The 27,815-nt window shown below is 41.3% G+C and overlaps 2 protein-coding genes across 2 annotated transcripts in view; one reads left to right on the top strand and one right to left on the bottom strand.

Annotated features, from left to right (window-relative positions):
• Window positions 1-27,815, bottom strand: part of LOC144065889 (uncharacterized) — a 70,830-nt gene that overhangs the window by 19,229 nt on the left and 23,786 nt on the right. The gene's annotated exons all lie outside the window — the stretch shown is intronic.
• Window positions 7,203-11,494, top strand: LOC144065900 (uncharacterized). The gene has a single exon (XM_077589131.1). The coding sequence runs from the start codon at window positions 7,320-7,322 to the stop codon at window positions 8,877-8,879; it is 1,560 nt and encodes a 519-aa protein (XP_077445257.1). The 5' UTR covers window positions 7,203-7,319; the 3' UTR covers window positions 8,880-11,494.

Raw genomic sequence — 27,815 nt, forward strand, 5'->3', positions numbered from 1 at the left:
TGGTATGGGTCCCCTATGATGTTCCTGGCTCTGCTGAGGTAACAAGGGCTGGCAATGTCTTCCAGTGAGGGCAGACAGCAGCCGACAATCCTCTGGGCAGTGTTAATTACTTTCTGCATGGCTTTTTTGTCTGCCGCCATGCTTCCAGCGTACCACACTGTGAGGCAGTACGCCAGGATGCTCTCTACAGTGGTTCTATAGAAGGTTATCAGAAGCTTGGTGTCCAAGTTGTTCCTCCTAAGTACCCTGAGGAAATGGAGTCATTTCTGAGCCTTCTTCACTCCTGCCGTGATGTTTGTAGACCATGAGAGCTTATCCGTGACGTGGACCCCCAGGAATTTAAAGTACTGGACCCTGTCTACACATACTCCATTTATGCGGAGTGGGGCCAGATCTGTGCCGTGTTTGTGAAAGTCCAGGATTATTTCTTTAGTTTTCGTGGTGTTCAGTGTGAGATTGTTCACCGAGCACCACGGAGACAGTTTGTTGACTTCATCTCTGTAGGCCGACTCATCCCCTCCTGAGATGAGTCCGACCACAGTGGTGTCATCGGCAAATTTGATGATGGCGTTAGACTGGTGGGTTGGTGTACAGTCGTATGTGTACAGGGAGTACAGAAGAGGACTCAGTACAATGCCTTGAGGGGAGCCAGTGCTCAGTGTAATGGAGGAAGAGAGGTGGGGACCAAGTCTAACAGTTTGTGGTCGGTTGGTCAAGAAGTTCTTTATCCAGCAGCAGATTGAAGAGGATAGTCCAAGGTGGGAGAGTTTGTCAGTCAGAATGTCCGGTTTTATGGTGTTGAAGGCTGAGCTATAGTCAATGAAGAGCATCCTCACGTGCTCTATGTAGAGGAGTGGTTCCCAAACTATCTTACCTGATGCCCCCTTCTTGCTTCCAGTAGACCTGCATGCCCCCCCCTCCCACTTCCTCTTTTGCTCATGTGAATTTATTTTATTTTATTGCATTTATTTCTTAGCATTGTTCAGGAAAACAGATCTCTCTTTGTATTAAATTCTAATAATGAAAGCCACTCAAACAAATAATAGTACATTCCAGAGAGACATTTTTTCTAAGTAAACTAAACACATTTGGTTGAAAGGGATCGAAAAAAAACTTTAGCAAACTGGCAAAATTGACTGGCAATTTTAAGAATCTAAATAAATTGAAAACATTACATATAATATTTGGAAAGACTCATGAGACCTAGGCACAATTTTATGAACTAATTTAATGAGATGGATGTTGTTGCTTCTTCCTCACGAGATCAGAAATCCTAGGTTTGAAGGATGACAGCGCACAACGCAAGTCATTTGCTACATCAAGTCGGTTCCGCTGCTTTGACAACAAGAGCCGAAAACCCTGCTTCACAAAGATAAGTTGAAGAAAAGGGAAGAATCACACGAAGTGCTTCTTCACCTACTTTTGGGTACATTGGAAGATATTTCAACCAAAACTCTTCTAACTTCATTGTTTCAAAGTCCCTTTTCGCGCTCGAGTCACATTTCAAATCGATGGCTTCCTCTTGCAGTGAGTCCAGTAACAACTCCACATCAGTGTTAAATGGATTCTGCACCAAAGTCCAAAGAGAATTCTCCATTGTGACCTCTGGAAAATAGCGCATATCTTCCTCAGCAAGGGAATCGAGATGAGATAAAACCTGTTTTGTGAAGTCATACTGCTCAAGTTTTCTCTTCTCAGATAAGAGCTCATTGAGATGTGAGAATATTGAAAAGTTCCCAACTTGTACTTTTCGTTTCCAAAGATGATTTTTTTCAGTGAAAGCTCTGATTACATCAGAGTGTGCAATGATGTTTGTACTTTTTCCTTGTAACTTCAAATTGAGGTTGTTGATAGCCTCAAAAAAGTCCACAAGGTATGCTAGTGAAAGCTGAAAGTTTTCCTCTGTGAATGCTTCATACAGTTTGTCTTGTTTCTGCCTCTGCAAGAAAATTTCCACTTCATCCTTGAGCTCGTAAAGACGACTCAGCATGTTTCCCTTGGAAAGCCAGCGGACTTCCGTGTGAAACAGGAGAGTCTTGTAATCAGTGCCCAGATCTGAGCAAAGAGCTGCAAAAAGCCTAGAATTCAAAGAGCTATTCTTTACAAAATTCACCACTTTTATTGACAAATTCAGAGCACTGCGTAGATTACCTTGCAGAGTTTTGCTTGCTAGTGCTTGTCTGTGGATAACACAATGAGTCCCAGTTAAAGCAGGATTTTTTTCCTTCGCCAGCTTTACGAATCCAGAGCGAGATCCAATCATTGCTGGGGCACCATCAGTACAAACAACGACTACTTGTTCCCATGAAAGACCATGCTCTTGGAAAAACTCATCAACTTTTGAAAAAACATCGATAGCCTTTGCTGTTGTCTCCAGTGTTGCTGAAAAAAAGAATTTCCTCTTTCACAGTTCCTTCATCCACAAATCGTGAATAAACAAGCAGCTGGCAGAGGTTAGCAACATCAGTAGTTTAATCACACTGTATTGCAAAAAAATGAGATGCTTTTATTTTGTCCAGAACTTGTTGTTTTATGTCTTCTGAAAGTTCGTCAATACGACACTTTACTGTGTTATCTGACAAGGACATCTTTGATAACTTTCTTTGGCTTTCTTCCCCAAGCACAGTATTTGCAGCACTCAAAATGCAAGGTTTTACAAGAGTCTCCCCCACAGAGTGAGACTTCTTTGCTTTTGCAATAAGTAGTGACAGTTCGTAAGATGCTTCTGCTAGTTTCCACGTTTCTTTATGAAAAACACCGCTTGAGTCCAGCTTCATACAAGTTTGGCTGTGAAGAACTGCTTTGGCTTTTCTTTTAATGCTTCGTGGTTTGTGATCAAATGTTGCTCCAGACGACCAGGTCTTAAGGCATCATTGCTAAGGACTGCATGGCATATGACACACTGAGGGCGGTGAATTCCATTCCTCTCTGTAACAGTGAAGCCATACTTGATGTATTCATCCGAGTACTTTCTTTTCTTTGCTCCAAACATTTCTGCAAAGTGAAAAGAGCAACAAATTAACAAAACACTACTATAACTACTACAACTATTATAACTGAACAACTACCGTATTTTCACGCCTATTTGGTACATCGTTTTTTACGCCGCAGTGTCAGTAACGAGTGGAATATCTGTATTTTAGACCCACAAAGAACGCACCATTTCATTAGACGCATATATATTATATATGGATTAAATATCGAAACGCAATAGCGCCGGCTACCGGAAGCAGCTTATTTTCGGGTTCCGGTGCGCAGTGACTGCTGGGAAATATAGTTCTTGGACGCTACACCCACACCCTAAAAACACGCTTTAAAAAGGCAACAGAAGCAAAACTGAGTTCGGCAGTGCTTTATTTGGACATTTTACAACTTACTCACGTCATCATCACCCACAAATTCATCAAAGTCCTAATTTTCTGTGTCTGAATCAAATAATTGCCCAAATGAGTCTTCCAAAAACGCTGGGTCCCGCGGTTGTAGTTCTTAAGCCTCCGGGAATGACGGCTAGCTCCGAGTTATTATATATAATATATATACATAGTTCACAGTCTATCTTTGAATGCTCTGTTGACGCCAACATTTAGCGGCAGGATTTCTTTTGTAAATACAGCCGAAATGACGGCCAGCACCAAATTAGTGTGGTCGCCAGGCGGCGTAATTCTCTTTACGCCTCCCTAGGGGGGCGCGCCCCCCAGTTTGGGAACCACTGCTGTAGAGCAATTGCAATAGCATCCTCAGTGGACCTGTTTGCTCTATAAGCAAACTGGTGAGGGTCAACTGAGAGAGGGATTGTATTCCTGATATGGCGGGCTACCAACTTTTCAAAGCACTTCGTGATCACAGGCGTGAGTGCAACAGGCTTATAATCATTCATGCTGTCAATGTTTGGCTTTTTGGGGACAGGGATAGTGGTGGCAGATTTCAGACAGGATGGAATGATGGATTGTTGCAGGGACCAATTGAAAAGGCTTTGAGCACCTTCCCAGGTACGCTGTCTGGGCCAGAAGCCTTCCTGGTGTTCACAGACCACATTACCAGTCTCACTTCCTGTTCCCGGAACTTCAGTGTATTGCTGCAGGGTGGTGGTGGGGGTGTTGAGACTGGGTCTGATTTGTCATTTATATTATAAATAAATAAATATTATATCTAAAATTGTACGGCCCACATGAAATCGAGTTGACGTTAATGCACCCTTGGGCTTTTTAAGTTTCCTGCAGTGATTTTTAACGATTTTTTAAGCTTCAATGTGGTCTTAGATGACTTGAAAATGATTTTGACGGATATTTAAGGCCGTAAGGTAGATAGTTTTAGACACGCCGGCGAAGCATAGATTGAGTTAAGTGACAAATTTTGCGCATGCGCGAATCAAGCGTCACTTCTTTCGATGGCATTCGCTTTATAAATGCAAGAGAGTGGGACATAGGAAATAAATATTCATCAAATGGTCTGACATGGTTTTAGCAAAAATATATTGCGCAGGTTTGAATTAAATTGAAAACTAAATTGAACATAAATCACTTGCGGCTAAAAAAGGAGGCGATGCTTAAAGTGCATGCGCAGAACAAATCGTTCATGATACGATCTAAATCATTCCACACTGGGGGAAACTCTTTAGAATTATCAATAATTACGTAAAAGTCCATCCAACAGACCCACGACACTTTGATGAAGTTTATTTCCTTATACTACACACTTTGGCCAAACGATACATTTTCTGTATCAGTCACGTAGTTGTTTCTTAAAGCAATACACACAACAATACGGGATTTCTCTCTTGAGCTATCGGCACAGTGCTGACGCACTAGCGTCGCTCGTTCCATCACTATATATCAGCAAAACATGCTTTAGCTTAGTCCAGCTAGCAGCTAACAAAGAAACAAGTCGTCGAATAGCTTGTTTATACTTTAGCTTAATTTAGCTAGCAGCTATCAAATGAACAAGTCGTCGAAGAGCTTGTTTATGCTTTAGCTTAGCTAGCAGCTATCAAAGGAAAGGGTCGACGAAGAACTTGTAGGTTTCCTGGCTATTTTAGCTCAGCATAGCTAGCAGCTATCAATTAAACAAGTCGTCGAGGTGCTTGTTTATGCTTTAGCTTAGCTAGCAGCTATCAAAGGAACAAGTCGACGAAGAACTCGTTGTAGGTTTCCTGGCTATTTTAGCTCAGCATAGCTAGCAGCTATCAAAGTCGCCGCCATCATCAGAATTCACGTGTGGAAATGTCGGGCAGAACACAACGGCCAAAGCTCCAGGAGGAACTTTCTGTGGTCAAACTGGAGCATTCAACTCACGAGCAATCGACAGTCTGCCACATAACGCATGAGAAAGTTGTTCTTCGTAGACTAGAAGGTGGGTTCACTTTTTATTTCCATATATTCCCTTAAAGGTATTCTCTTGACATGACACTATAGTAGCTTACGTACATTTTCAAGAATTTGCACTAGCATCATTCGAAGAAAGACGTAATACATTATATTTCCATTTAAATGTAACCACTCAATGAGGGAAAGAATGAGTCTCAAGGCGTGTTAATACTTAACAACGGCAGAAAACAGGAGCTTTCCTTTTATTGTATCCTTATCACAAACAATGTATTTTTCTTGATGACGCAACGCGCGAGCGCCCCCCAGAGGCGTTCAAGAGTCATTTCTGCTACTCGCCCTCCATTTTTAGCTACATCATGGTGTCAAGGTGGCGGCCCGGGGACCAAATCTGTCCCGCCGCATCATTTTGTGCGGCCCGAGTAAATAAATCATGTGCCAACTTTCTGTTTTAGGATCAAATTCAAAAGAAGATTATAGATGTTTATTATAGTTCCTGTTTTTCCCCTTTTTAAATCAATAACTGCAATTTTGTATCCATTTTGTAAAATCTAAAAATAAATATATATAAATATTTTCGGTTTTCCATTTTAATATTGAATATAATTTAAAAAAAAGTTGATTATTTAAATAAAAAAAACTATATTGGGGCAATATTAGGGAATATTTAGGGCTTTTGATCCAGTTCTTATAATCCAATTTAAAAAAAATAATCTAAATATATCTAAAATGGTCTGGCCCACATGAAATCGAGTTGATGTTAATGCGGCCTGCGAACAAACCGGAGTTTGATACCCTTCGGCCACATGCTTGAGTGACATAACACTTACTTGCATGCTGTGAATTGAAAATTCAAAAAATAGAGATGTAGATGCACTAAACAACAACGAGAGCAGCGTTCAAACAAAGGTGTCAAAGTTGCGGCCCAAGGGCCAAATCTGGCCCACTGCCACTCCGTGGTGCGGCCTGCAAAAGTACTTCATATTTAATGCTAAAATTCAAATGTAGCTTATAAATTATAAATAAATAGAATATTAACTATCATCAGAGATCATCACTAAATCACTCCGCACAGACATTGAGGTATGGTCCTCCAAGGCACAAGCGCTTCACCTCATAGAACTAAAAGTACCATCAGTGGAGGGGATCGAGACCACCTTCGAGCGCAAGAAGGCTGAATACTTGAATCTGACAGCCGAGTACCAGAAAATTGTCTGGAAATGCACCATCTACCCAGTCGAGGTTTGCTGCCGAGGCTACGTTGGGCTTCTCCCACAGTTTTTAATCCCAACATTCATTCATTTTCTGAAATGCTAAATCTTGTATAGGGGGTGCTGCAGCCTATCCCAGCTGCCTTTGGGCCAGAGGCGAGGAACACCCTGAAACGGTGGCCAGCCAATCGCAGAGCACTAGGAGAAAATCAACCTATCACGCTCACACTCATACCTAGGGGCAATTTAGAGTGTCCAATCAGACTATAGCTCTATTTCAATCTCATTAATCCCCCAAATAATAATAGACCTGCTACTGAATAAAAGATAATGTTTTTTTAATGCCTCCCCTTTGGTGAAAGCATTTTAACTACATTAAAATCTAAAACATAAAAGAGAATGTTTACAGTGAAAAGGCTCCAAAAAAGATTTGACTAATTTTAAGGAGCGACATCACCAGTGAAGAAACTTTTCTGACCAATAGTCCCTTACTTTGAAAAATGCACCTATAAACAGTTTTCAACTCATGTTGCTGTTGACGAGAATACTACAGAAGTAAGTACTGCATTGTGACGAAATGAATGTATGGCGCCTTTGGTTTGGTTTCATTTCTGTGAACAAGAAATGCAGTCATTTTATAATTGGAAAATGGTTTATCATTTATCTTTGTGTCTTTGCAGGTTTCAGAAATGATCTTGGTGCTGATGGGCAGGAGTCTGTTGACCTTGAAGGGGAAGTTGAGCGCCCCCAAATCAAAGAGGAGGAGCCAGTGTTCCCTCAAAAACAAATGGGAGACGAGCAACATCCAATCAAAAGGGAGAAAGATCATTTCACCTGGTCATTTGGTGAATTTGTGAACAGGGAAGATGTTCTGGGCGTGGCCAGCGGAGAGGTGGAGCCTGCAAACACCAAGAAACACAAAGAGGAAGAGCCAGAGTTTCCTCAACACCAAATGAGAGAAGAGCAACCTCCAATCAAAAACGAGGAATGTGTCAAATGGTCAACTGGTGAGCCTTTCAAGAGTGAAGATGATCTGGGTGGGGCCAGCGGAGGGGCGCAGCCTCCGCATGGCAGCGGCTCAATAGAAGGATGGGAAGCAGAAAATTTAATTGCTCCTTTATCAGATAGCGACGACTTGCTTTTTGACGATGATGACGGTGAAGGTGTTAAGAAAAATCCCAGTGGCAACAAACTTTGCAAATGCTTTCTGTGTGGGAAAACTTTTGGGAAAAAGTCTTCTTTGAAAACACATATGAGAAGCCACACTGGCAAAAAACCCTTTTCGTGCTCAGTTTGTGGTCAAGCCTTTTCTCAAAACCACCACCTAAAAACACACAAAAGAACCCACACTAGTAAAAAACCATTTTTGTGCTCATTTTGTGGCCGACGCTTCACAGAAAAAAGAGCTTTCAAAATACACATAAGAAGCCACACTGGTGAAAAACCATTTTTGTGCACAGTATGTGGTCAGGCGTTCACACAAAAGGGAAATTTAAAAACCCACACGAGAACCCACACTGGTGAAAAGCCATTTTTGTGCTCAATTTGTGGTCAAACATTCACTCACAAGAAAGGCTTAATCGTCCACACAAGAACCCATACTGGCGAAAAACCATTTGCCTGCTCAATTTGTGGTCAATCATTTACACAGAAGGGAAGCTTAAAAGTGCACACAAGAACCCACACTGGTGAAAAACCGTTTTCCTGCTCAATTTGTGGTCAAACATTCACACACAAGGTAAGCTTAAAAATCCACACGAGAACCCACACTGGTGAAAAACCCTTTTCGTGCTCGGTTTGTGGTCAAGCATTCACAGATAAAGGAAGTTTAAAAATACACACAAGATCCCACACGGGTGAAAAACCATTTTCGTGCTCATTTTGTAGCCAAACATTCACACACAAGGAAAGCTTAAAAACGCACACAAGAACACATACTGGTGAAAAACCTTTTTCCTGCTCAATTTGTGGTCAAACATTCACACACAAGGATAGCTTAACAACCCACACAAGAACCCACACTGGTGAAAAACCGTTTTCGTGCTCGGTTTGTGGTCAAGCATTTACACGGAAGGGAAACTTAAAAGTCCACACAATAACCCACACTGGTGAAAAACCATTTTTGTGCTCAGTTTGTGGTCAAGGCTTTTCTCGTCAGGAAAATGTAAAAACCCACATAAGAACCCACACTGGTGAAAAACCATTTTTGTGCTTGATTTGTGATAAAGCTTTCTCGCTAAAGCACCATTTAAAAAGCCACATGAGAACCCACACTGCTGAGAATTTATTTCCTGCCCATTTAATCTTCGAACATTTTCACAGAGGGGAACCTGAAAAGAAGACTTAACAACCCGCATTGGCGAAAAGCTCTTTCTTTGCTCAATTTGTGGTTCAACATTACATCACAAGAATACCTAAAAAATACCCATAATAACCCCCATTGGTTAAAAATACTTAATAATACATAATACTAAGTTTGTTGCCAAGGATTTATTCATAAGACTTAAAAGACACAAATGTGTGTGTGTATTATCTATTAATTGGCAAAAATGACGAGAATTCCTCGTGTCATTCTTGAATCATGTTGATAAAATTAGTCTGCTGTGAATTTGTCTCTGTTTGAAAAAGAGAGAAAAACAAGTAATATGTTGTTTTATTTCATTTAATCTTCCAAATTTTCTATTAGGTTTGTAATCTACATTCTTTACTTTTTTCCTTTTGGAGTAGTTCTATTCCAATTTTATATTTATACAAACTGATTTGATTTGTATGTACAGTATTTTCACGACTATAAGGCCGTATTATTAGGCGCAGTCTCAGTAACGGGTGCTATTTCTGTATTTGACACATACACAAGGCGCACTGTATTTATTATTGGACCCAGCTAGGCATGGCAAAACATACGCCAGCTTAAACATACGAACACGCGCTAAAAACACGTTTTTAAAAAAGCAACGGAAGCAAAATTGAGTTCGGTTGTACTTTATTTAGCCATTTTACATTGTACTCACGTTTTTTGATCAATCAGCACCCACAAATCCATCAGTCCTCATTTTCTGTGTCCAAATTGAACAATTGTGCAAATGATTCATCAAAAACGCTGGGTTCCCTCTCATCGTTGTCAGAGTCACTCATATTGTCATGTGCCTCCACAGAAATGATGCCGGCTTTGGCAATAGCTCGAACAACAGTGCAAGCAGAGACGTTTGTCCAAGCTGCCACAATCCATTTGCAAATAGTGGCGTAACTAGCCCGGTGCGGCCTCCCACTCTTCATAAAGCTGTGTTCGCCATCTATCATCCAATGTTCCCATGCCCCTCGCAACTTTACTTTGAACGCCCGGTTGATGCCGATGTCCAGCAGTTGGAGTTCTTTAGTTAAACCTCCGGGAATGACGGCAAGCACGGAGTTCATTTGCTTGACTTGGTTTTTCACCTCTGCTGTGAGATGGGCACGCATGGAGTCGCAAATCAAGAGTGACGGCGAGGCTTGGAAAAAGCCATCCGGTCTCTTAACATACACCTCACTTAGCCAATCTCTCATTTTCTCCTCGTCCATCCAGCCCTTTTGGTTTGCTTTCACGATGACGCCGGCTGGAAACTTTTCTTTCGGCAGCATCTTTCGCTTCAAAATCACGATAGGTGGTAGTTTCTGACCATTAGCATGACAACCAAGAACGACTCTAAAAGCCGACTTCTCGTGCCCCATTGTGCGTATCGCTACCGTGCTGGTCCCCTTCTTCTCCACAGTGTGGTTCACCGGGATGTCAAAAGTCAGCCGGACCTTGTCCATGTTGGTTATGTGGTTAGGCTGTATACGTTTGTCGGTAATCTTACTGCAGTAGGTGCGGAAAATGGCTAGCTTTTCAATGTAGTCCGCTGGAAGTTGCTGCACCACGGTTGTCCTCGCTCTAACGGATAGATGGTGTCGTTTCATAAAGCGAAAGCACCAAGACGGACCTCCTTGAAAATGTTCAATTTTCAATTCTTACGCTAGTGCTTTTGCCCTCAGTCGAATGGTGACTGTGGAGATGTTTCTCCCAACTGCACTTTGATCAAGAATCCACCGCTCCAGTTGGTCTTCCAAGTCGGGCCACCTTGGCTTGTTTCCACGGAAACTCAGCTTTGTCTTCTTGACTTGCCGAAACTCGTTCTCCCGCTTCCTCCATTTGCGAACCATGGATTTGTTGATCTTAAATTCCCTCGCGGCTGCTTGATTCCCATGTTCCTCTGCATATTTGATGGCTTGAAATTTGAACTGAGCTTCGTAAGCGTGTCTCTTTGTCATTTTCGGGGGTCCTTAGAAAGCAAACCGAAGTTGTTTTGAAGTGACGCACATACCCACACTATATACTGGTACCTGCTAGGGGCGTGCCTTTAGCGTCTTCTTACACGCACACCCTTCACTCATTGGCAGACTTCCGCATGCCTGTCGTCACCCATGTCTGCCTTTTCTCTATACAACCAGCGTGTCGGCCAGAAGTAATCTCAGTCAGGCTTTGGAACTCGGTGCATACACAAGGCGCTCGTCTATTTTGGAGAATATTGAAGACTTTTAAGTGCGCCTGATAGTCGTGAAAATACGGTAAATAGACCTGGCAGTTGGTATATGAAGTCAAATGTGATTTTTTTTAAAAAATTTATTTTAATGTTGAACAAACTGCCGCAACCAAGATGGTGCCGTTCAAGTGGCAGCTGGTGGCGGTAGCTCCGCCCACTCTTGTTCGTTTTGTGTTTTTGCTGCTTTTCTGTCTTAACGATTTTATTTGGTGATTCTTAATGATCCCATTTACTTTGATTTGCTTTGTACTTTGTGCTTTTGCTTTGTTGTTCTGCGGCCTTTGCGACTGTACTGTCTAACTTGTAACTGTTTTTTTTCTGTATCTGCATTCCCCCTTCCTGCTACTGTCACAATGAAATTTCCCGAATATGGGATGAATAAAGTTATCCAATCCAATCCAAACAGATAATACTCAATATTCTTATGTATAATCTGTGAGTGGATCTGCCTCGCCCTTAGTCTCTTGCCATGGTTCACCTTCCCATAGGGGAAGTTGGAATGGCCTTCCATGAACTAAAAGGTGTTAACCCCGAGCTAGTTGGTACTATCCTCATATATGTTTTGACCAGTAATAGGCATTCTGGCCATGGCTTCTTTGTCTCTTCCATGGTTTTCTTGAGCCTTAGTTTCATCATACCATTCGTTCTCTCTACCAGTCCTGCGCTTTGCGGATGGTACGAGCAGTGTTTTTTCAGACTTATTCCTAGATGTCTTGCCATGTGTTGTACTATGCTGTTTACAAAATGAGCTCCATTGTCACTCCAGATGATTCTGGGGATCCCATGCTCTGGGATTATGTGTTTACAGATGGCTTTAGCCACCGTTAATGCGTCTGGTGATTTTGCAGGAACTATTTCAGTCCATTTTGAGACTGAATCAATCAAGACAAAACAGTATTTATACTGGTTGCTTCTGGATAATTCAATGAAATCCATGTGTTTAATTTCAAATGGGTAGGTACCTGTTGGAATAATGATTAATACCCTTAAATCATTATTAGTAATATTTAATTAAAATTGGAAGACATCTTTCACATATCTGGTTACAACTTGCAAAGAGCCACACTCATAATGCGCCTTTGTTCCTGAGCATTTCTGACGTGCAGTCTCCTCTTCTCTGTATTTAGTCGCACATAACTGAAAACATTTCAATGTAATCTGATTCAAAACAATTGCCATTATTAGATTGAAACCAAAACACCTGTGTAAGAATTTGCAGTATAAGCATAATAATTTCTTTATAAGGTAAACTGCCGGCGCCCCAGACAAAACAATTTATGAGTCCTTCGTAGATCATTGCGAACTTGCATCTGGGTGTCTGGGTTGCGAGGTCTATCTCCCAGTAACAGTCCTTGGAGGGTGAGGTGTTATGTCAACAAGCTGGAGCCAGCGGGGTGACCTCGAGTTTGTCACAGTCTCAAATTAAAGACACTCTTATACAAAATTTATTAAAATGCATACATCTATAACATCATCATAGCCTTATTACTTATTAAAAATGCTTACAAAACATATAGAAACATCCCATAATAAATCCAACAGTACCTTTTGGGCATTGGCCTCGTTTGGGCCTGAGGTTACCTTGCACATAATGTCTGCAACAAGTTAAACAGTTCATACCAAATTTTTTTAAAGTAGGTATTTAGACCTGTTGGCACATGGAACACACGCTGTGCCATGTCCATCATCCCCCCTGTTGCGACATGAGACTTTCCATGGCTCAATTTTGCTACCATTCGGAATAAATTCTTTGGTAAGCACGGTAGGCCTTTTGCTGTGTATAGGCCGTCTGCAGACTGTTCTGCGCCTTCATGCATCCATGCATCTTTTTATTTCTGTGGTGCAATGTTTCGCATATCAATTAATACTGTTTTTGGGATTGATTCATTTTTTGTTGTTGTTGTGTATACTGTGAAGTAAGTGTTTGTGCTGCTGTATCTGCTCTATCATTTCCTCTACTGATTCTGTCGCTGCTTTTAGTATGTGCCTTACATTTGCATACAGCTATGTGGCTGGGAAGCAGTACTGCGTTAAGTAATTTTTTTCAGCAGTTCGGCATGTTCTACTGATTTGCCTGTGGATGTTTTCATCCCTCTTCTATTCCATTGTGCAGCAAATACATGTAGAGTGGAGTGTGCATATTGTCTGTCTGTATAAATGGTGACCTTTAGACCTTTAAACAATGTGCACACCTTTGTTAATGCTATAATTTCTGCAGTTTGAGATGAGAGATTAGATGGCAGTTATTCTGCACATAGGACTTTGTTGTCTGTAACGACTGCAAATCCTACTTGATTTTTCCTTTGTTCTGGTTTGGATGCTGATCCATCTACGTATACATAAGTGCTGTGTGGAATAGGAGTGTCTTTTAGATCTGGTCTTGGTTTGCAGCCTTCGTTGGTTCTTTCATCACATTGGTATGGATCTCTGTCTTCTTCAGTTGGCATTAACGTTGCTGGGTTCATGATATTGCATCGCTTAATGGTGAGTTGGGGTTGCGATAACAATGTGGCTCTAATGGCCAGGTGTCTTGCTGGTGACAGGAACGACATTTTTGTTCGTGTTATCAGTAGATCCACTTCATGGGGGACTTGGAGTGTGAGTGGATGGAACAGTACAAGTTCAGCTGTCATCTGGACAGCTAGTACACGGGGGTAGAGCAGCTGCAACTGGGTCCAGTTGTTTTGAGTAGAACGCTACTGGTTTCATCTTTGTTCCATGTGGTTGTAGTAATACTGATGTCATGAACGTCACTTTGCAAGTCACTGTTTGGGTGAATTGTTTTTTATAGTCAGGAAGCGCCAGGACTCCTGATTCCAAGATTTGTTGCTTGACTTCCATGAATGTTCGGTTTCCTTCTTCAGTCCATGTTACTGGGTTCCTCATTGTCATCTCAGTAGCATAGATCATGTCTAGCAAAAGACCGGCGACCAATCGACCATCTACCCAGTGCGTGTGCGGTCGATTGGTCACCGGTCTTTTGGTCACCGGTCTTTTGGGCGCGGTCTTTAGGTCGCCCGGAAGTTTGGTCGTCGTCTTTTGGGTCGCCGGTCTTTTTTGTCGCCGGTCTTTTGGTCGCTTATCAAACAAATAAAAGTATTAGTATACTTTTAGTTAGACAGTATTTAGATCGTTTCAACAGTAATTAGACTCTAAATACTGTAAATACTGTTGAAACGATCTAAATACTGTTGAAACAATCTACATATCTAATATCAAAATATCAATATGAGCACTCATTTAACACATCAATAAGAGCACTCATTTAACACATCGGCTGCTGCCATTGACTGTCATAGGCGTCCAATGAACCTTCATTCTCTCTGGGAGAACTTGCAATGTTGAAATACTTTAGATTAGATGGTCATTTTTATCAAACAAATAAAAGTATTAGTATACTTTTAGCCCGGAACTTTGACATTAAAATAAAAGGCAATAAGTAAAATTAATTTATTAAAAAGAAGACAAAGCAAATTCAAAAACTTAAAAATTCTAACAATCTCTGGGAGAAATAAGAGCACTCATTTAACACATCAGCTGCTGCCATTGACTGTCATAGGCATCCATTAACACATTATTACCGTAATTACTCGAATATAACGCGCACTCGAAAATAACACGCAGGTAATTTTGGGCCAAAAATATCTGGAAAAACGCAGTCATCGAATATAGTGCGCACCTGAAATTTCCCGCTGACGAAAATCAGAAATCTTACCTTTTTTTCTTCGTTTCACGATTGTTTTGTTCAAACAAATTTATTCATTAGAATCCTTCAAATGAAGAGTTCCTCTCTCTCTTTGTCTGTCCTCTTGTTATGATCGCGCCGCGTCGCTGGGTCGTCGCAGCGCGATCGGGGGCATCTGTTACGGTCGTGCCGCGTTGTGCAAATGCAGGAAGCAGGAGAGGACGAGGCATTCAGCGTGATACGGAGTCCTTTAATGAATCAACCAAGGCGTGGAAACAAACGTGGCCGCATGCGGCGCGCATACGGACAGAGGCAACAGAATAACGACAGCTAGCGACCGCTAGCAACCGCTAACAACAGTCAATGATAGTCAACGATAGTGAACGATCCGGCGACGTGTGATGACGCGTTGCTACTTAAATACAGGAAACGAAAGGAATCAATGGATTGGCTACAGCCGGTATGCGTCAACTTCCTCTTCCTCCCACAACACATCATCCGATTGGCTTTACGAGATGACGTAAAATCCGTGCGTCGGCTGTACGAGATGACGTAAAATCCGTGCGTCAAAGTGAGTTTGACAATGCTTTTTTCGATCGAAAATTTATAATTTATTTTAGTTCTTGATTATAACACTGAACTGAGAGAGGGTGAACTGAGACGAGTACGAGGCTAGAGGGGGGCAGTGGTGGTCTCGGCTTTCCGATTTTCGATCGGGTTTACGAGATGACGTAAAATCCATGCGTCGGCTTTAGGAGATGACGTAAAATCCGTGCGTCAGCTGTACGAGATGACGTAAAATCCGTGCGTCAAAGTGAGTTTGACAATGCTTTTTTCGATCGAAAATTTGTAATTTATTTTAGTTCTTGATTATAACACGCACCCCCAACTATTGGAATTAATTATATAGCAAAAACCTGCGTGTTATATTCGAGTAATTACGGTATTTTATTAACCAAATAAAAGTGGGGATTTGGATTAAATGTTCCGACATCCGGGTGCCACACAAGATCTACATCCGGGTTACCACGAGGGATCTCCATTCTTCTCCGGACGGCCAAGTACGCGACTACTCTCCATTCGGCGTGCAAGCAATCAGAGACGGACGAAAACGACCGCGAATTGACCATAAGTAGCACTCTTTAATGAAAATGACCTGGACATTTTGTCACCCAATGTTAAAATCTATCAATTGCATGCCAATTGGTATTATATTTGTTCATATCCATACGAGCGACGACGACTATCGAAACGGCCGCGCGCGCGAGAAAATACTGCAACCAAACCAAAAGACCGGCGACAAAGATATCGGAGACCAATCGACCGTTTACCCCCCTCAACCCCCCCAATGTTAAAATCTATCAGTTGCATGCCAATTGGGTGAACAAATTTGTTGATATCTATACGAGTGACGACAACTATCGAGACGGCCGCGAGCGCCTGTGCTCGCGAAAAGTTTATATATATATATATATATATATATATATATATATATATATATATATATATATATATATATATACATACATACATATATACATATAGTATTATCATTCCTAAGGTTTATTCAAACTTTCTATTGGTAAATTGATCTATGATATATGTTGTAGGCCACGAGTATCAAACCCCTGTTAATATATATTGTTTGGCTTCACGTATTTTTCTTATAAATATGAAAACATGTGTTAATATTAATAGGATAATAGTACGTATAACTAAGTGGCATATTCATTAATCCCGATACTCGTATCATCAATTTGCTTTTTGTATATATTGAAATAAAGGAATCGAGGATTCCTAAACGGTCGTATTAAAATAAGTCTTCGGCAGGGAAACGACTGGGTCCACAGAGGTATTATTCTTAGATCGATCCTAATAAAATTCTAAATTTCTGGATTCCTAGAATTGAATATACTAAAATTCTAAATTTATCCGGTGATTTGTGATGACTGCGTTGGAAAAAATGCTAGGAGAGCTTGAACAAGAATGTGTGTGTTGAAAAGAATGGGGAGGAAGACGCTGAAGGAGAATGGAGTTTGTGTGTGTGTTTGTTAAAAGGAAAGGGGAGAATGATGCAGACGGAGAATGGAGTGTGTGTGTGTGTGCGTGTGTGTGCGTTTTGAAAAGAATGGGGAGAAAGATGCTGAATGAGAATGGAATGGAATGAATTGATGAGTTTGTATGGAGATGTAGAAGCACAGGTTTTCAAAGACCAGCTAAAATTAGATGTGAGTTGGAGAAATAATTTTGTACGTTGAACGGAAATTTACATTGTACAGGTCAAAAGCGTTTGTCCTTAGCGTGGAAAAAAAGGAGCGTGACGTCACAGCTAAGGCAGAACTAAAAAAAAAGCGAAAGGAGGGAGGTGATTAGGAGGAGGCGTGGCCCAATACAGAAAGAGGAGGTATGTTTCCCCTCCGCCCTCAGGGAGGAGGCGTGATATATGGTTCTTAGAGATATGGCACTAAATAAATTCCCCCCCTCTAGTGAGGGGAGGAAGTTCATGGCGGAGGAGGCTCCTGGCATTGATGAGTGGACAGAGTTGTGCGCTTGACACGAGACAGGCCATATAGCGGCTATTGTCGAGGGTGTTCCGGAACCTTTGATCTCTACTGTGTTGAAACTCCAACTTTCCAAATTACCAGGAATGTGGTGGGGCCCGAGATGGTCAGTTACATGGTAGATACTAGTGGTCCGGGCATGGTTTCTCTGGTGGCCGGGGAAGAGGGTACTCGGGACAGGGCCAACAAGGCAACTCTTTTATATGTGGCGGTATTGGACACTGGAGATGTGATTGCCCCAGTCAACAACGGCAACCGCAACAACTGTTCCCATGGCAACCCCAAGCACAGCAGTATGGCCCACTACAGCAACAGCGGCCTACGCGCGGAGGAGGACGAGGCACTGGCAGACCATGGCGGCCCCCAGCAGCCGGCTCAGTCACCTGGACAATATTACCAGGGCGGAGATGATTATTACGGTCCATGGGATCCTCCACACTCCGAATAGAGGTGCCCGAGAGGCTCCTGTGAATTTGATGGGAAGAGACTTGTCGATGTCTATTGGAGCTACCATCTTATGTGGACCGGATGACCTCACAGTGACTTTACCAAATGGTGCAAAGATTCCGTGTTCACAACCAATACGAACATGTGGACAGTGGTGGACAATCTATAGGTCATGTCTTGAGCCTGAAACTCCGGCCACTGGGGGACTGTTGTCTGTATATCACCGGTGGAAATCATTCATTGACTGACTCCGGCCTTACCATCCACCCATGGATGATTTTCATTGTACGTTGTTTTATGACATAGAAGATGATTTAGTCTATCGAGACCGTTTTCAGAAGGTTCTTGGAGCGCCCTGGCAGTTGAAAGACTTTGGCTCTGTCTCCTGGTCATGAGGCTCGCCGGCTCGGTCCAATGGTCATGGCCAGCACCCCTTCCCAGATGCGCACGCCCCTCACCCGACAAACTAAGCACACCCTGGACAAAAAAATGAGGGGGGTCGCCCAGAGAGATAGCCCCCACCAGCCCAAGGCCCCCTCCCCCTGCACAAACAGGGAGGGGCGGGGGTAGGAAGAGAAAGAGACAGATGTAGGAAGAGAAAGAGACAGAGATGTAGAGAGAGAGAGAGAGAGACAGAGATGTAGAGACAGAAACAGAGACAGAGATGTAGAGAGAGAGATTTAGAGAGAGAGACAGAGATGTAGAGACAGAAACAGAGACAGAGATGTAGAGAGAGAGATTTAGAGAGAGAGACAGAGATGTAGAGACAGAAACAGAGACAGAGATGTAGAGAGAGAGATTTAGAGAGAGAGACAGAGAGATGTAGAGAGAGAGAGAAAGACAGAGAGATGTAGAGACAGAAAGAGAGACAGAGATGTAGAGAGAGAGCTGTAGAGAGAGACAGAGATGTAGAGAGCGAGAGAAAGACAGAGAGACAGAGAGATGTAGAGAGAGAGAGAGAGATAAAGACAGAGATACAGAGAGATGTAGAGAGAGATAGTTGACAGTGTTGTGATATATTAATGAAAAATTATGGGTCCTTTATTAAACACTGAAATTTATATTAGGAAATGCATAGTGAAAGGTTATTTTCCCTAAATTTTAATTGAGGTAACAGTGAGCACAGAAAATGGCTCTTATTTTAAATAAAACCGCCTTCTTAGAGCGGATAGGAATTCAGCCAGAGCTTTAGCTATTGGTTTTAGCAATATGAGAGTGATTTGCGATTTAGACTTAAGTATTAAGAATCATCCAAATTATTAATGATGTCAAACATGGAGAAAACAATGCAGAGATGGCATGGATCCAAATTATTAGGTAAATTGTACCTGACAAGTTTAGATAAAATAATTAATTTAGGATAGGCATGATTTCTCTGTGATGGAATAAACAATACATGTTCAAGTGCACGGGATATGTCTCTTGTTTTGCCCATCAGCAGATGAAATATGCTTTAGCGTTAGTCATGTTAATGACTATTAGAATATCACAGATTACAGCAAAAGGTGGTTAGCTGCCAAGGAGCCCCAGACTGGGGATGGCGCTCTCCACTAGTGAAAAATTGCAGACCACTGATGTCTGAAAATGAGTGTGAGCGTGAATGGTTGTTTGTTTGTCTTTTTGTGTTTTTGATTGGCCGACCACTGAGATATAATTAATCGGTTAGATATCAAGGTGGAAAAGGATTTAGAAAAGGCAGCAGTACTCCAAATGTGAAATTTGAAGTGGAGAAACAAATCTGCTATGCAAAATTTAAGAGCTCTGAAAAAAACAAAGACAGTGCATGATATGAAATTCCAAAGTATTAAAGTGATAATGGCATCCAAATTGTGTTAACAGAATAATTGACTGAATTGACAAAAGTTTCCATATTTCGTTATGAAATCATTGCGCCTACATAATGAGGTCAACAGGACAACAAATCTGGAAAAACAATTTAGTGGAATGTACCAAACGCCATTATTCACTACACGATTGGAGCTGGATGATGAGGCTAATCTGGCTATCTGCATAAAAGAAAAAAACTTTAAAGAAACGCATTAAATTTGGGTTGGCAGAGGGAGATTGTGCTTCTCAACAGGAAACATGGAGAGCAACCCAGGATGAGAGTGTCCGTGCAAGTGTTCCTGACCAACCAGCAGACATAAGAATGGCCGATCCACCTTGTGCACTGTCGGAAGGTTCTCTCAGTTGAAACGTTTGAGGAGACAGGTAAGATAAACTTTTTGCCGTGATCAGACGGAATGCAAGCACTCCAATATTGATTGGTAAGATTATTGCTCGAGGAGCAATGCGATAAACCATAAGGAACTTTTTATATTGGTTTTATTGTCTCCATAAAAAAAGATGAAAGCGTTTCAATTGAGACCAAACCTTCTTACAGATTTTTAAAGTAAACAATTAGAAAGAAAATGGATAGAAATGTAACAAGATTTTAATTTTATGCTTGACTATTGAAATGTTGATTGGAAAAGTTTTACAGGAGATGATTGGCAGGCTCCAGGGACGGTGGAATGTTGCATTTGATGGAAGGACTGCTAGATTGGGGTACTTTGAGTTTCAAGCAGCTGAGTTTGCTATGCAACGCGATACACATTATTGAATAAATTGGGACTGGATTAGTAGGCATTTTAAAAGTAATGAGTTTTAATTGCTCTAAAGGACACATTTATGCTAAAATTATTCACCCTGACAAGCAAGGGGTGGTTACAGTTTAGTGGGTTCAATTCTTCTCAGAATTATAGATGTGTGTATTTGTTTGTGGATATTAATTGATGAGTGTGGCTATTGCAGAGAACGGGAAAGCTGTTTTCCTCAGGAGAAGGCAGCCGGGTTTGCTTTTTGCATTTTTCCTATTTTTAGTATGATTAGTTAATTTGTATAATTACAGGAAAGAGAAATTGGCAAAATAATGTACAGCACCAAAAGGTCTTGGGTTCAAGCCCTCCCATTGGCTTTACTCTCTATTCGTCCAACCATCAACAAAACCACAAATTTTACCCCATATGAAGAGGTTTGTCCGGTCCACTATGAACATTCACAAGGTCGAACACAAATAAAGCACACCGAGACAGATGAGTGAGATTTTGAAGCTTCTGCAGAAGGAGAGTACGGAGGTGGTGGGTCCGACGACTCTACTTCTACAGTGAACTATTTTACTTAGGGCAAGATTTCATGACATACAAATTCTCTATGATAAGGGACATACAAATTCCCTGTTACAAAGATGCAGCGCGACAGTGACACCGATGATGGTGGTGATACTGATGATGTTAAAGGCTACATATAAACATATAAACAAAGGACATACCCTATTACAAAGATGCATGGTTGTGATGAGGATGGAAGGTCTCTATGACATGGGCATGACACGGATTGAAGGTGATGTCATAGATTGAAACATTATTTGATTACTTTCAAGATTATTTCACAGGTTCCATTACCCGATCTCTCGCATGCAGCATATTAGTCGACAACTTCATTCTCTTGTATCTAGTATATCCTCACAGGTACAGGAGGCGGCTGCAGTTGCACGTGATCACCCACAGGAGGAACCCACGGTCTCAACCCACATTCTTCTCAAGGTTCTATCCAGGAAGTGGTCGGAGCCCAGGTGGACAGGTGCCCTTTCAAAGTGACTGCTCGTACATCAAAGGCGGTTCAACTTGAACATAAGGGGCAGAAGTGGTTTCATTATTCCCAAATTAGAGCCGTTGATCCACATAACCCATAACCACACATTCCACCATAGGATCCTCCAAAGGTGGCCTTTGATTCTCCCAGGGACAGGACACATACATTTTAACATGACACCTAGTCCCTGGTCTGGACTGGATTTGTGCCAGTCCAAGAGAGGGAAGTGGGGTACAGGATGTGTTTGCTTATTGATTAAAATTTTCTCTTGTTAATTTTGGAAGGAGCACTCCACATGTGTATGTCATACTCCTGTTGGGCGATCTCCAATCAGACGGATGTGGCTCCAATGACACCACAATCTCCAACGAATGGGACACCACTGGTACACAAGCGATTTAAAAAACATACAAACTCAGTAGGGTATGGGGGTTCTTCGCTGGCCAGTTATGATCCTTGCACCCAGGGTCAGGTGCAGTACCTGACAGCAAACGCATCCAAAGGGAATGAATGACAATAGGCAATGGTTTTGTTACAACGGCTCGTTCGAAATTCGCATGTTTATTCCATACGCAGCGTTATACTCGAAAAGGAATGGAAAAGGTTCGGATTGGGGAAACAAATACAAATGGTATATGGATGCTAGGCCGTACCAGGACTCAGGGGGTAATTGGGCACACACCGTAGTGGTGGATCAGTCGACCTGCTGGTCATCTGGTACCTATGGCTGGTCAAAAATAGCTAAAAATGGCAAAAGAAGGTTTCAAATTTCTCTATTGATGGTTCTGGTTTGTATTTCAGGATAAATGAGTCGGAAGGCACCTTACCTCTGTGGAGGGAGGGTGACTGGACTTCATCGTCCACACAGTGTAGCTTCCTGAACCTGTGTGCATGGTCCTCGGATACCGATCCATGCTGGCCAGTGAGGATGTGTAAAAAACCTAGTAATACTCAGGCGAAAACCGGCAAGGTGATTCCATCAATTGTGTCCCCTAAATCGAGTAAGGTCCGCATAATCCATGGCGAACCATCAGTGGACGATTGGTTTAGAATGATTACAGGTATTACGGCAGGATCTAACAATTGGCTGTTAATGGCAGAGCAAGCTGCCAGCAAAACCCAAGATGATTGTCTCGTGTGTATGGGCGCTCGACCCGTACTCCGTATTGTTTCGGCCCCAGTCGAAAATGAATGTATTGTGGACCTTCTAAAAAACACCAACCCAAAATTTAATTGTTCTAAGTACGATTCGATATTCCAACTTGCCCAAGAGGATAAAGAGAAACCGATTTTTGATAAAGCAGTAGCAGGACAAAATTTTACCTGTCTTAAGTTAAAGGGGACTGGAAAATCATTGGGACGCATTCAATCTGATTGGTGTGTATTAAATGTCTTTTCCGGTACCACACCCCTTATCCCGAGCGGACATCTGGTTATGGTGTGGAAGCGATAAGTTGTATGATAGATTACCCACAAATGCTTCTGGTGTGTGCTCTTTGGTGTCTTTGTTGCTTCCAGTTTCTGTTTCCCCAGTGAATCTCACAGCTGGAGTACAATTACCTTCAAACCTGAAGGATATTTTGCATCGCAATAAGAGAGCATCACCCACCTGGCGTTCCTAATGAGTATAAACTTGTTGATCAGGTCTCAGCAGGATTCGAAAGTCTTCTAATTTGGGTAACCCCTAACAAAAATGTTGATCGCATTAATTACATTCATTACAATGTCCAGCGACTTGGCAATTACACTGTTGAGTCGTTTGAGGCGGTACATGAACAGTTAGCGGCAACATCTCTCATGGCTTTCCAAGATCGTATAGCATTAGACATGTTATTGGCCGAGAAGGGTGGGGTATGTGCTATCTTTGGTGATTCATGTTGTACTTTCATCCCTAATAAAACGGGTCCAAATGGACGTCTCACCAAAGCCTTGGAAGGTCTCCGAACCCTGACTAATAAGATGGCAGACCATTCAGGTGTGGGCGACTCAATCTGGGACCGATGGATGGATCAGTTCGGTACCTGGAAAGGTTTGATGGGAAATGTCTTTATATCTGTTGTTGTTTTAACGACTTTACTTAGTCTTTGTGGATGTTGCCTCATCCCCATGGCTCGTACTCTGGTTGTTCGTTTGTTCGATAGGGCAGTGGGACCAGATCCGAAAGGCCAGTATGCTCAATTGCTCCAAACTGATCCCTCTGCAACCACCGCCGAGCATGTGTTCATGGATACACTAATGTGATGCTTCTTTGTTTCTTTTCTTATACTAATGTAGTGCTTCTTAGTTTTGTTTATTACTAACTTGTGTGTTATTTGTCGGTATGGTCTCTTTTGGGAGACCAAGAGAGGGAATGAAGAATATGACATACTTTACTCCTTCATTTTATTGTAGCTGTTTCATTTTGATATAGTACCACAGTAGGATTAAAACTATTGTTCTCAACTCAATTACAATGAACAAAAGGTCTTTTGTCTGAGTTTCTGCTTCAAGGTGTGGTCGGTGATAAGTAGTCCAGATGAAACCAGAGACAAAGGAATCCCTGCGGAGAGGGTGACCAGGCCAGACGTGGATTCACGGACAAGCAGATTCTAGGAGAGGACACCCCTGCAGAACGTCGTGGGACAGTCCACATATCATTAAACTCAGCGAATGAATATTCATCTTTGTTATACTATAATTGGGCAAATGCGGGTTTGGACTTTAGTCTCTTTCATCCTCCACTGAAGCACGGCGATGCTCAGCTGGTTATATATTTGGGAAACGGACCCAGAGCTCTGTAAAGATCAATATCAGGAATAAATTATCTGTGGAGTAACGTGCAAACCCTGGTCTCTTCCTTCGATGCTGAACACGCACAAGTTGTTAGACGGGATCAGACTGAGTTAGGGAATTATGGATAGGTGCTAAAACTGTACGTCTAACAGGGCGAGCTTTTGCCAAAGCCGGCATCATTTCTAAGGAGCCACATGGAAATGACGGTGACTCTGACAACGAAGAGAGGGGACCCGGCTTTTTGGAAGGCTCGTTTGGGCAATTGTTTAATTCGGACACAGAAAATGAGGACTTTGAAGGATTTGTGGGTGATGACGTGAGTTGTAAAACGTCTAAATAGTACAACCGAGCTCAGTTTTGCTTCCGTTGCCTTTTTAAAACGTGTTTTTAGCGTGTGGGTGTAGCGTTCAAGAACTATATTTCCCAGCAGTCACTGCGCACCGGAACCCTGAAATAGGCTGCTTCCGGTAGCCAGCGCTATTGCATTTCGATGTTCATCCATATATAATATATATGCGTCTAATGAAACGGTGTTTGATTTATTAACGATTGCATGTTGGGGAGGTACAAGGAGTTTGGATTGGATGTGTTTATTGGTGTTCGATTGTTGATCCCTTGATCCAAATAGCAAGTGTGGCATGTTAAAGAGTATCGGTATTCGATTATTGATGCCTTAGCACAGGGGTAGGGAACCTATGGCTCGGGAGCCACATGTGGCTCTTTTGATGGGTGCATATGGCTCTGAGCTAAAATATGGAAACCGGTGGTGAGAGAAAAGAGTCTTGAACGCACCAATAGGAACGTCACGTCGGCACTGTGGCATTGATTTTTTTTCATTAGTCTTCTGCATTCATTCTCTCATTGATACTCATTGAACTCATTGACATTCATTGATTAGCAACAGCTTAACAATGTTGTCAAAATAATTAAGAGACTTTTTGTACTTTAAAAGTTTTAAAATGACTAAAAAATCGCACATTTTCATGTGTTTTGACTTTTAAATTGTGATTATGGCTCTCAAGGAATAATATTTGAAAATAGGAATTGTTTATGGCGCTCTCTTTCAAAAAGGTTCCCGACCCCTGCCTTAGCACATAGCTTGAGGCACGGGAGATTTTTAGTCATAACAGTAAAAGTTGGATTGAAGAAACAACAACGTATCACTATATATATATATATACACACACATATATATATATATATATATGTATATATGTGTGTGTGTATATATATATATATATATATATGTGTGTGTATATATATATATATAGTGATACGTTGTTGTTTCTTCAATCCAACTTTATATATATATATATATATATATATATATATATAAATATATATATAAATATAAATATAAATATAAATATAAATATAAATATAAATAGTCCGGCCCACATGAAATCGAGTTGACGTTAATGCACCCTTGAGCTTTTTGTATAGTTTCCTGCAGTGGTTTTTAACGTCCACCAGGTGTCAGTATTCTGCGAAGCAGTGGGTCACTGTATGTAAACGACAAGTGATGCTCACAAACCCATCACTAGTAGTGAGTCAATCCAATCATTACGGTATACATAAAGAGTTTTAATTAAAAACACAAAAAGCAAACTGAAAACCTGAGCACAAAATTACACCCCCAAAAAATAAAATGGAAAAAAAGCCGCAGGACGCAGTAAGGCATGGGTTGACGAGACATGGAAAACAGGTGGGTGACACACATGGGAGGCGACCACAGGTGAAAGCAATGTACAATCACAACGATAAGTTTCAAGCCATCAATATTTTTTTCATACTAATGATTATACATAAGAATATTGAGTATTATCTGTTTGTTCAACATTAAAATAAAATTAAAAAAACAATTCACATTTGACTTCATATACCGACTGCCAGGTCTATTTACATAAAAAATCAAATCAGTTTGGATAAATATAAAATGGAAAACTACTCCAAAATGAACCCAAAGTCAGTTCTTATAGTTTAAAAAAGGAAAAGAATGTAGTTTACAAAGCTAATAGAAAATGTTGAAGATTAAATGAAATAAAACAACATTTGACTTGGTTTTCTCTTTTTCAAACAGAGACAAATTCACAGCAGACTAATTTTATCAACATGATTCAAAAATGACACGAGGGATTCTCATCATTTTTGCCAATTAATAGATAACATACACACACACGTTTGTTTCTTTTAAGTCTTATGAATAAATCCTTGGCAACAAACTTAGTATTATGTATTATTAAGTATTTTTAACCAATGTGTTGAACCACAAAATTGAGCAAAGAAAGGGCTTTTCGCCACTGCGGGTTAAGTCTTCTTTTCAGGTTTTTCAATTGTGTAGCTTTTTAATTGAGCAGGAAGACATTGTTCTTCAGTGTGGGTTAATAAGTGTTCTTTTAAGCTTCTCCTTTGGGAAAATGTTCGACCACAAACTGAGCAGGAAAATGTTTTTTCACCAGCGTGGATTTTTGTGTTTTTGGAAATCTTGGCTTTACCGCAAACTGCACACGAGAATGGCTTTTAACCTGTGTGTGTTCTTGCATGACTAATTAGGCTTCCCTTCCGTGTGAATCTTTGACCACAAACTGAACACAAAAATGTTTTTTCACCAGTGTGGGTTCTTGTGTGCCTTTTTAAGGTTCCCTTCTCTGTAAATCTTTTACCACAAACTGAACACGAAAATGCATTTTCACCTGTGTGTTCTTGCATGACTATTTAAGTGTCCCGTCTGTGTGAATCTTTGACCACAAACTGAACACGAAAATGGTTTTTCACCAGTGTGGGTTCTTGTGTGCCTTTTTAAGGTTCCCTTCTCTGTAAATCTTTTACCACAAACTGAACACGAAAATGTATTTTCACCTGTGTGTGTTCTTGCATGACTATTTAAGTGTCCCGTCTGTGTGAATCTTTGACCACAAACTGAACACGAAAATGGTTTTTCACCAGTGTGGGTTCTTGTGTGCCTTTTTAAGGTTCCCTTCTCTGTAAATCTTTTACCACAAACTGAGCATGAAAATGGTTTGTCACCTGTGTGTGTTCTTGCATGACTAATTAAGTGATCCTTCCGTGTGAATGTTTGACCACAAAGTGAACACGAAAATGGTTTTTCACCAGTGTGGGTTCTTGCATGACTATTTAAGTGTCCCTTCTGTGTGAATCTTTGACCACAAACTGAACACGAAAATGGTTTTTCACTCGAGTGTGTTCTTGTGTGCGTTTTTAAGTGATGCTGTTGAGAAAAGGCTTTACCGCAAACTGAACACGAAAATGGTTTTTCACCAGTGTGGGTTCTTGCATGACTAATTAAGGGTCCCTTCCATGTGAATCTTTGACCACAAACTGAACACGAAAATGGTTTTTCACCAGAGTGGGTTCTTGTGTGCCTTTTTAAGGTTCCCTTCTCTGTAAATCTTTTACCACAAACTGTACATGATAAGGGTTTCTCCCCAGTGTGGCTTCTCATATGTGTTTTCAAAGTAGACTTTTTCCCAAAGGTTTTTCCACACTGAGAGCATTTCCAGAGTTTGCCGTCCTTAAGACCTTCATTGTCATAAAGCAAGTCTTCGCTATCTGATAACGGAGCAATTAAATTGTCTGCTTGCCCTTTTGCTGAGCTGCCGTTCGGA

The sequence above is a fragment of the Stigmatopora argus genome, chromosome 20 (genome assembly GCF_051989625.1).
Source record: "Stigmatopora argus isolate UIUO_Sarg chromosome 20, RoL_Sarg_1.0, whole genome shotgun sequence".
Taxonomy (NCBI): domain Eukaryota; kingdom Metazoa; phylum Chordata; class Actinopteri; order Syngnathiformes; family Syngnathidae; genus Stigmatopora; species Stigmatopora argus.

Coding starts and splice junctions, on each gene's coding strand:
- LOC144065900 (XM_077589131.1), top strand. CDS start 7,320: ATGGGAGACGAGCAACATCCAATCAAAAGGGAGAAAGATCATTTCACC.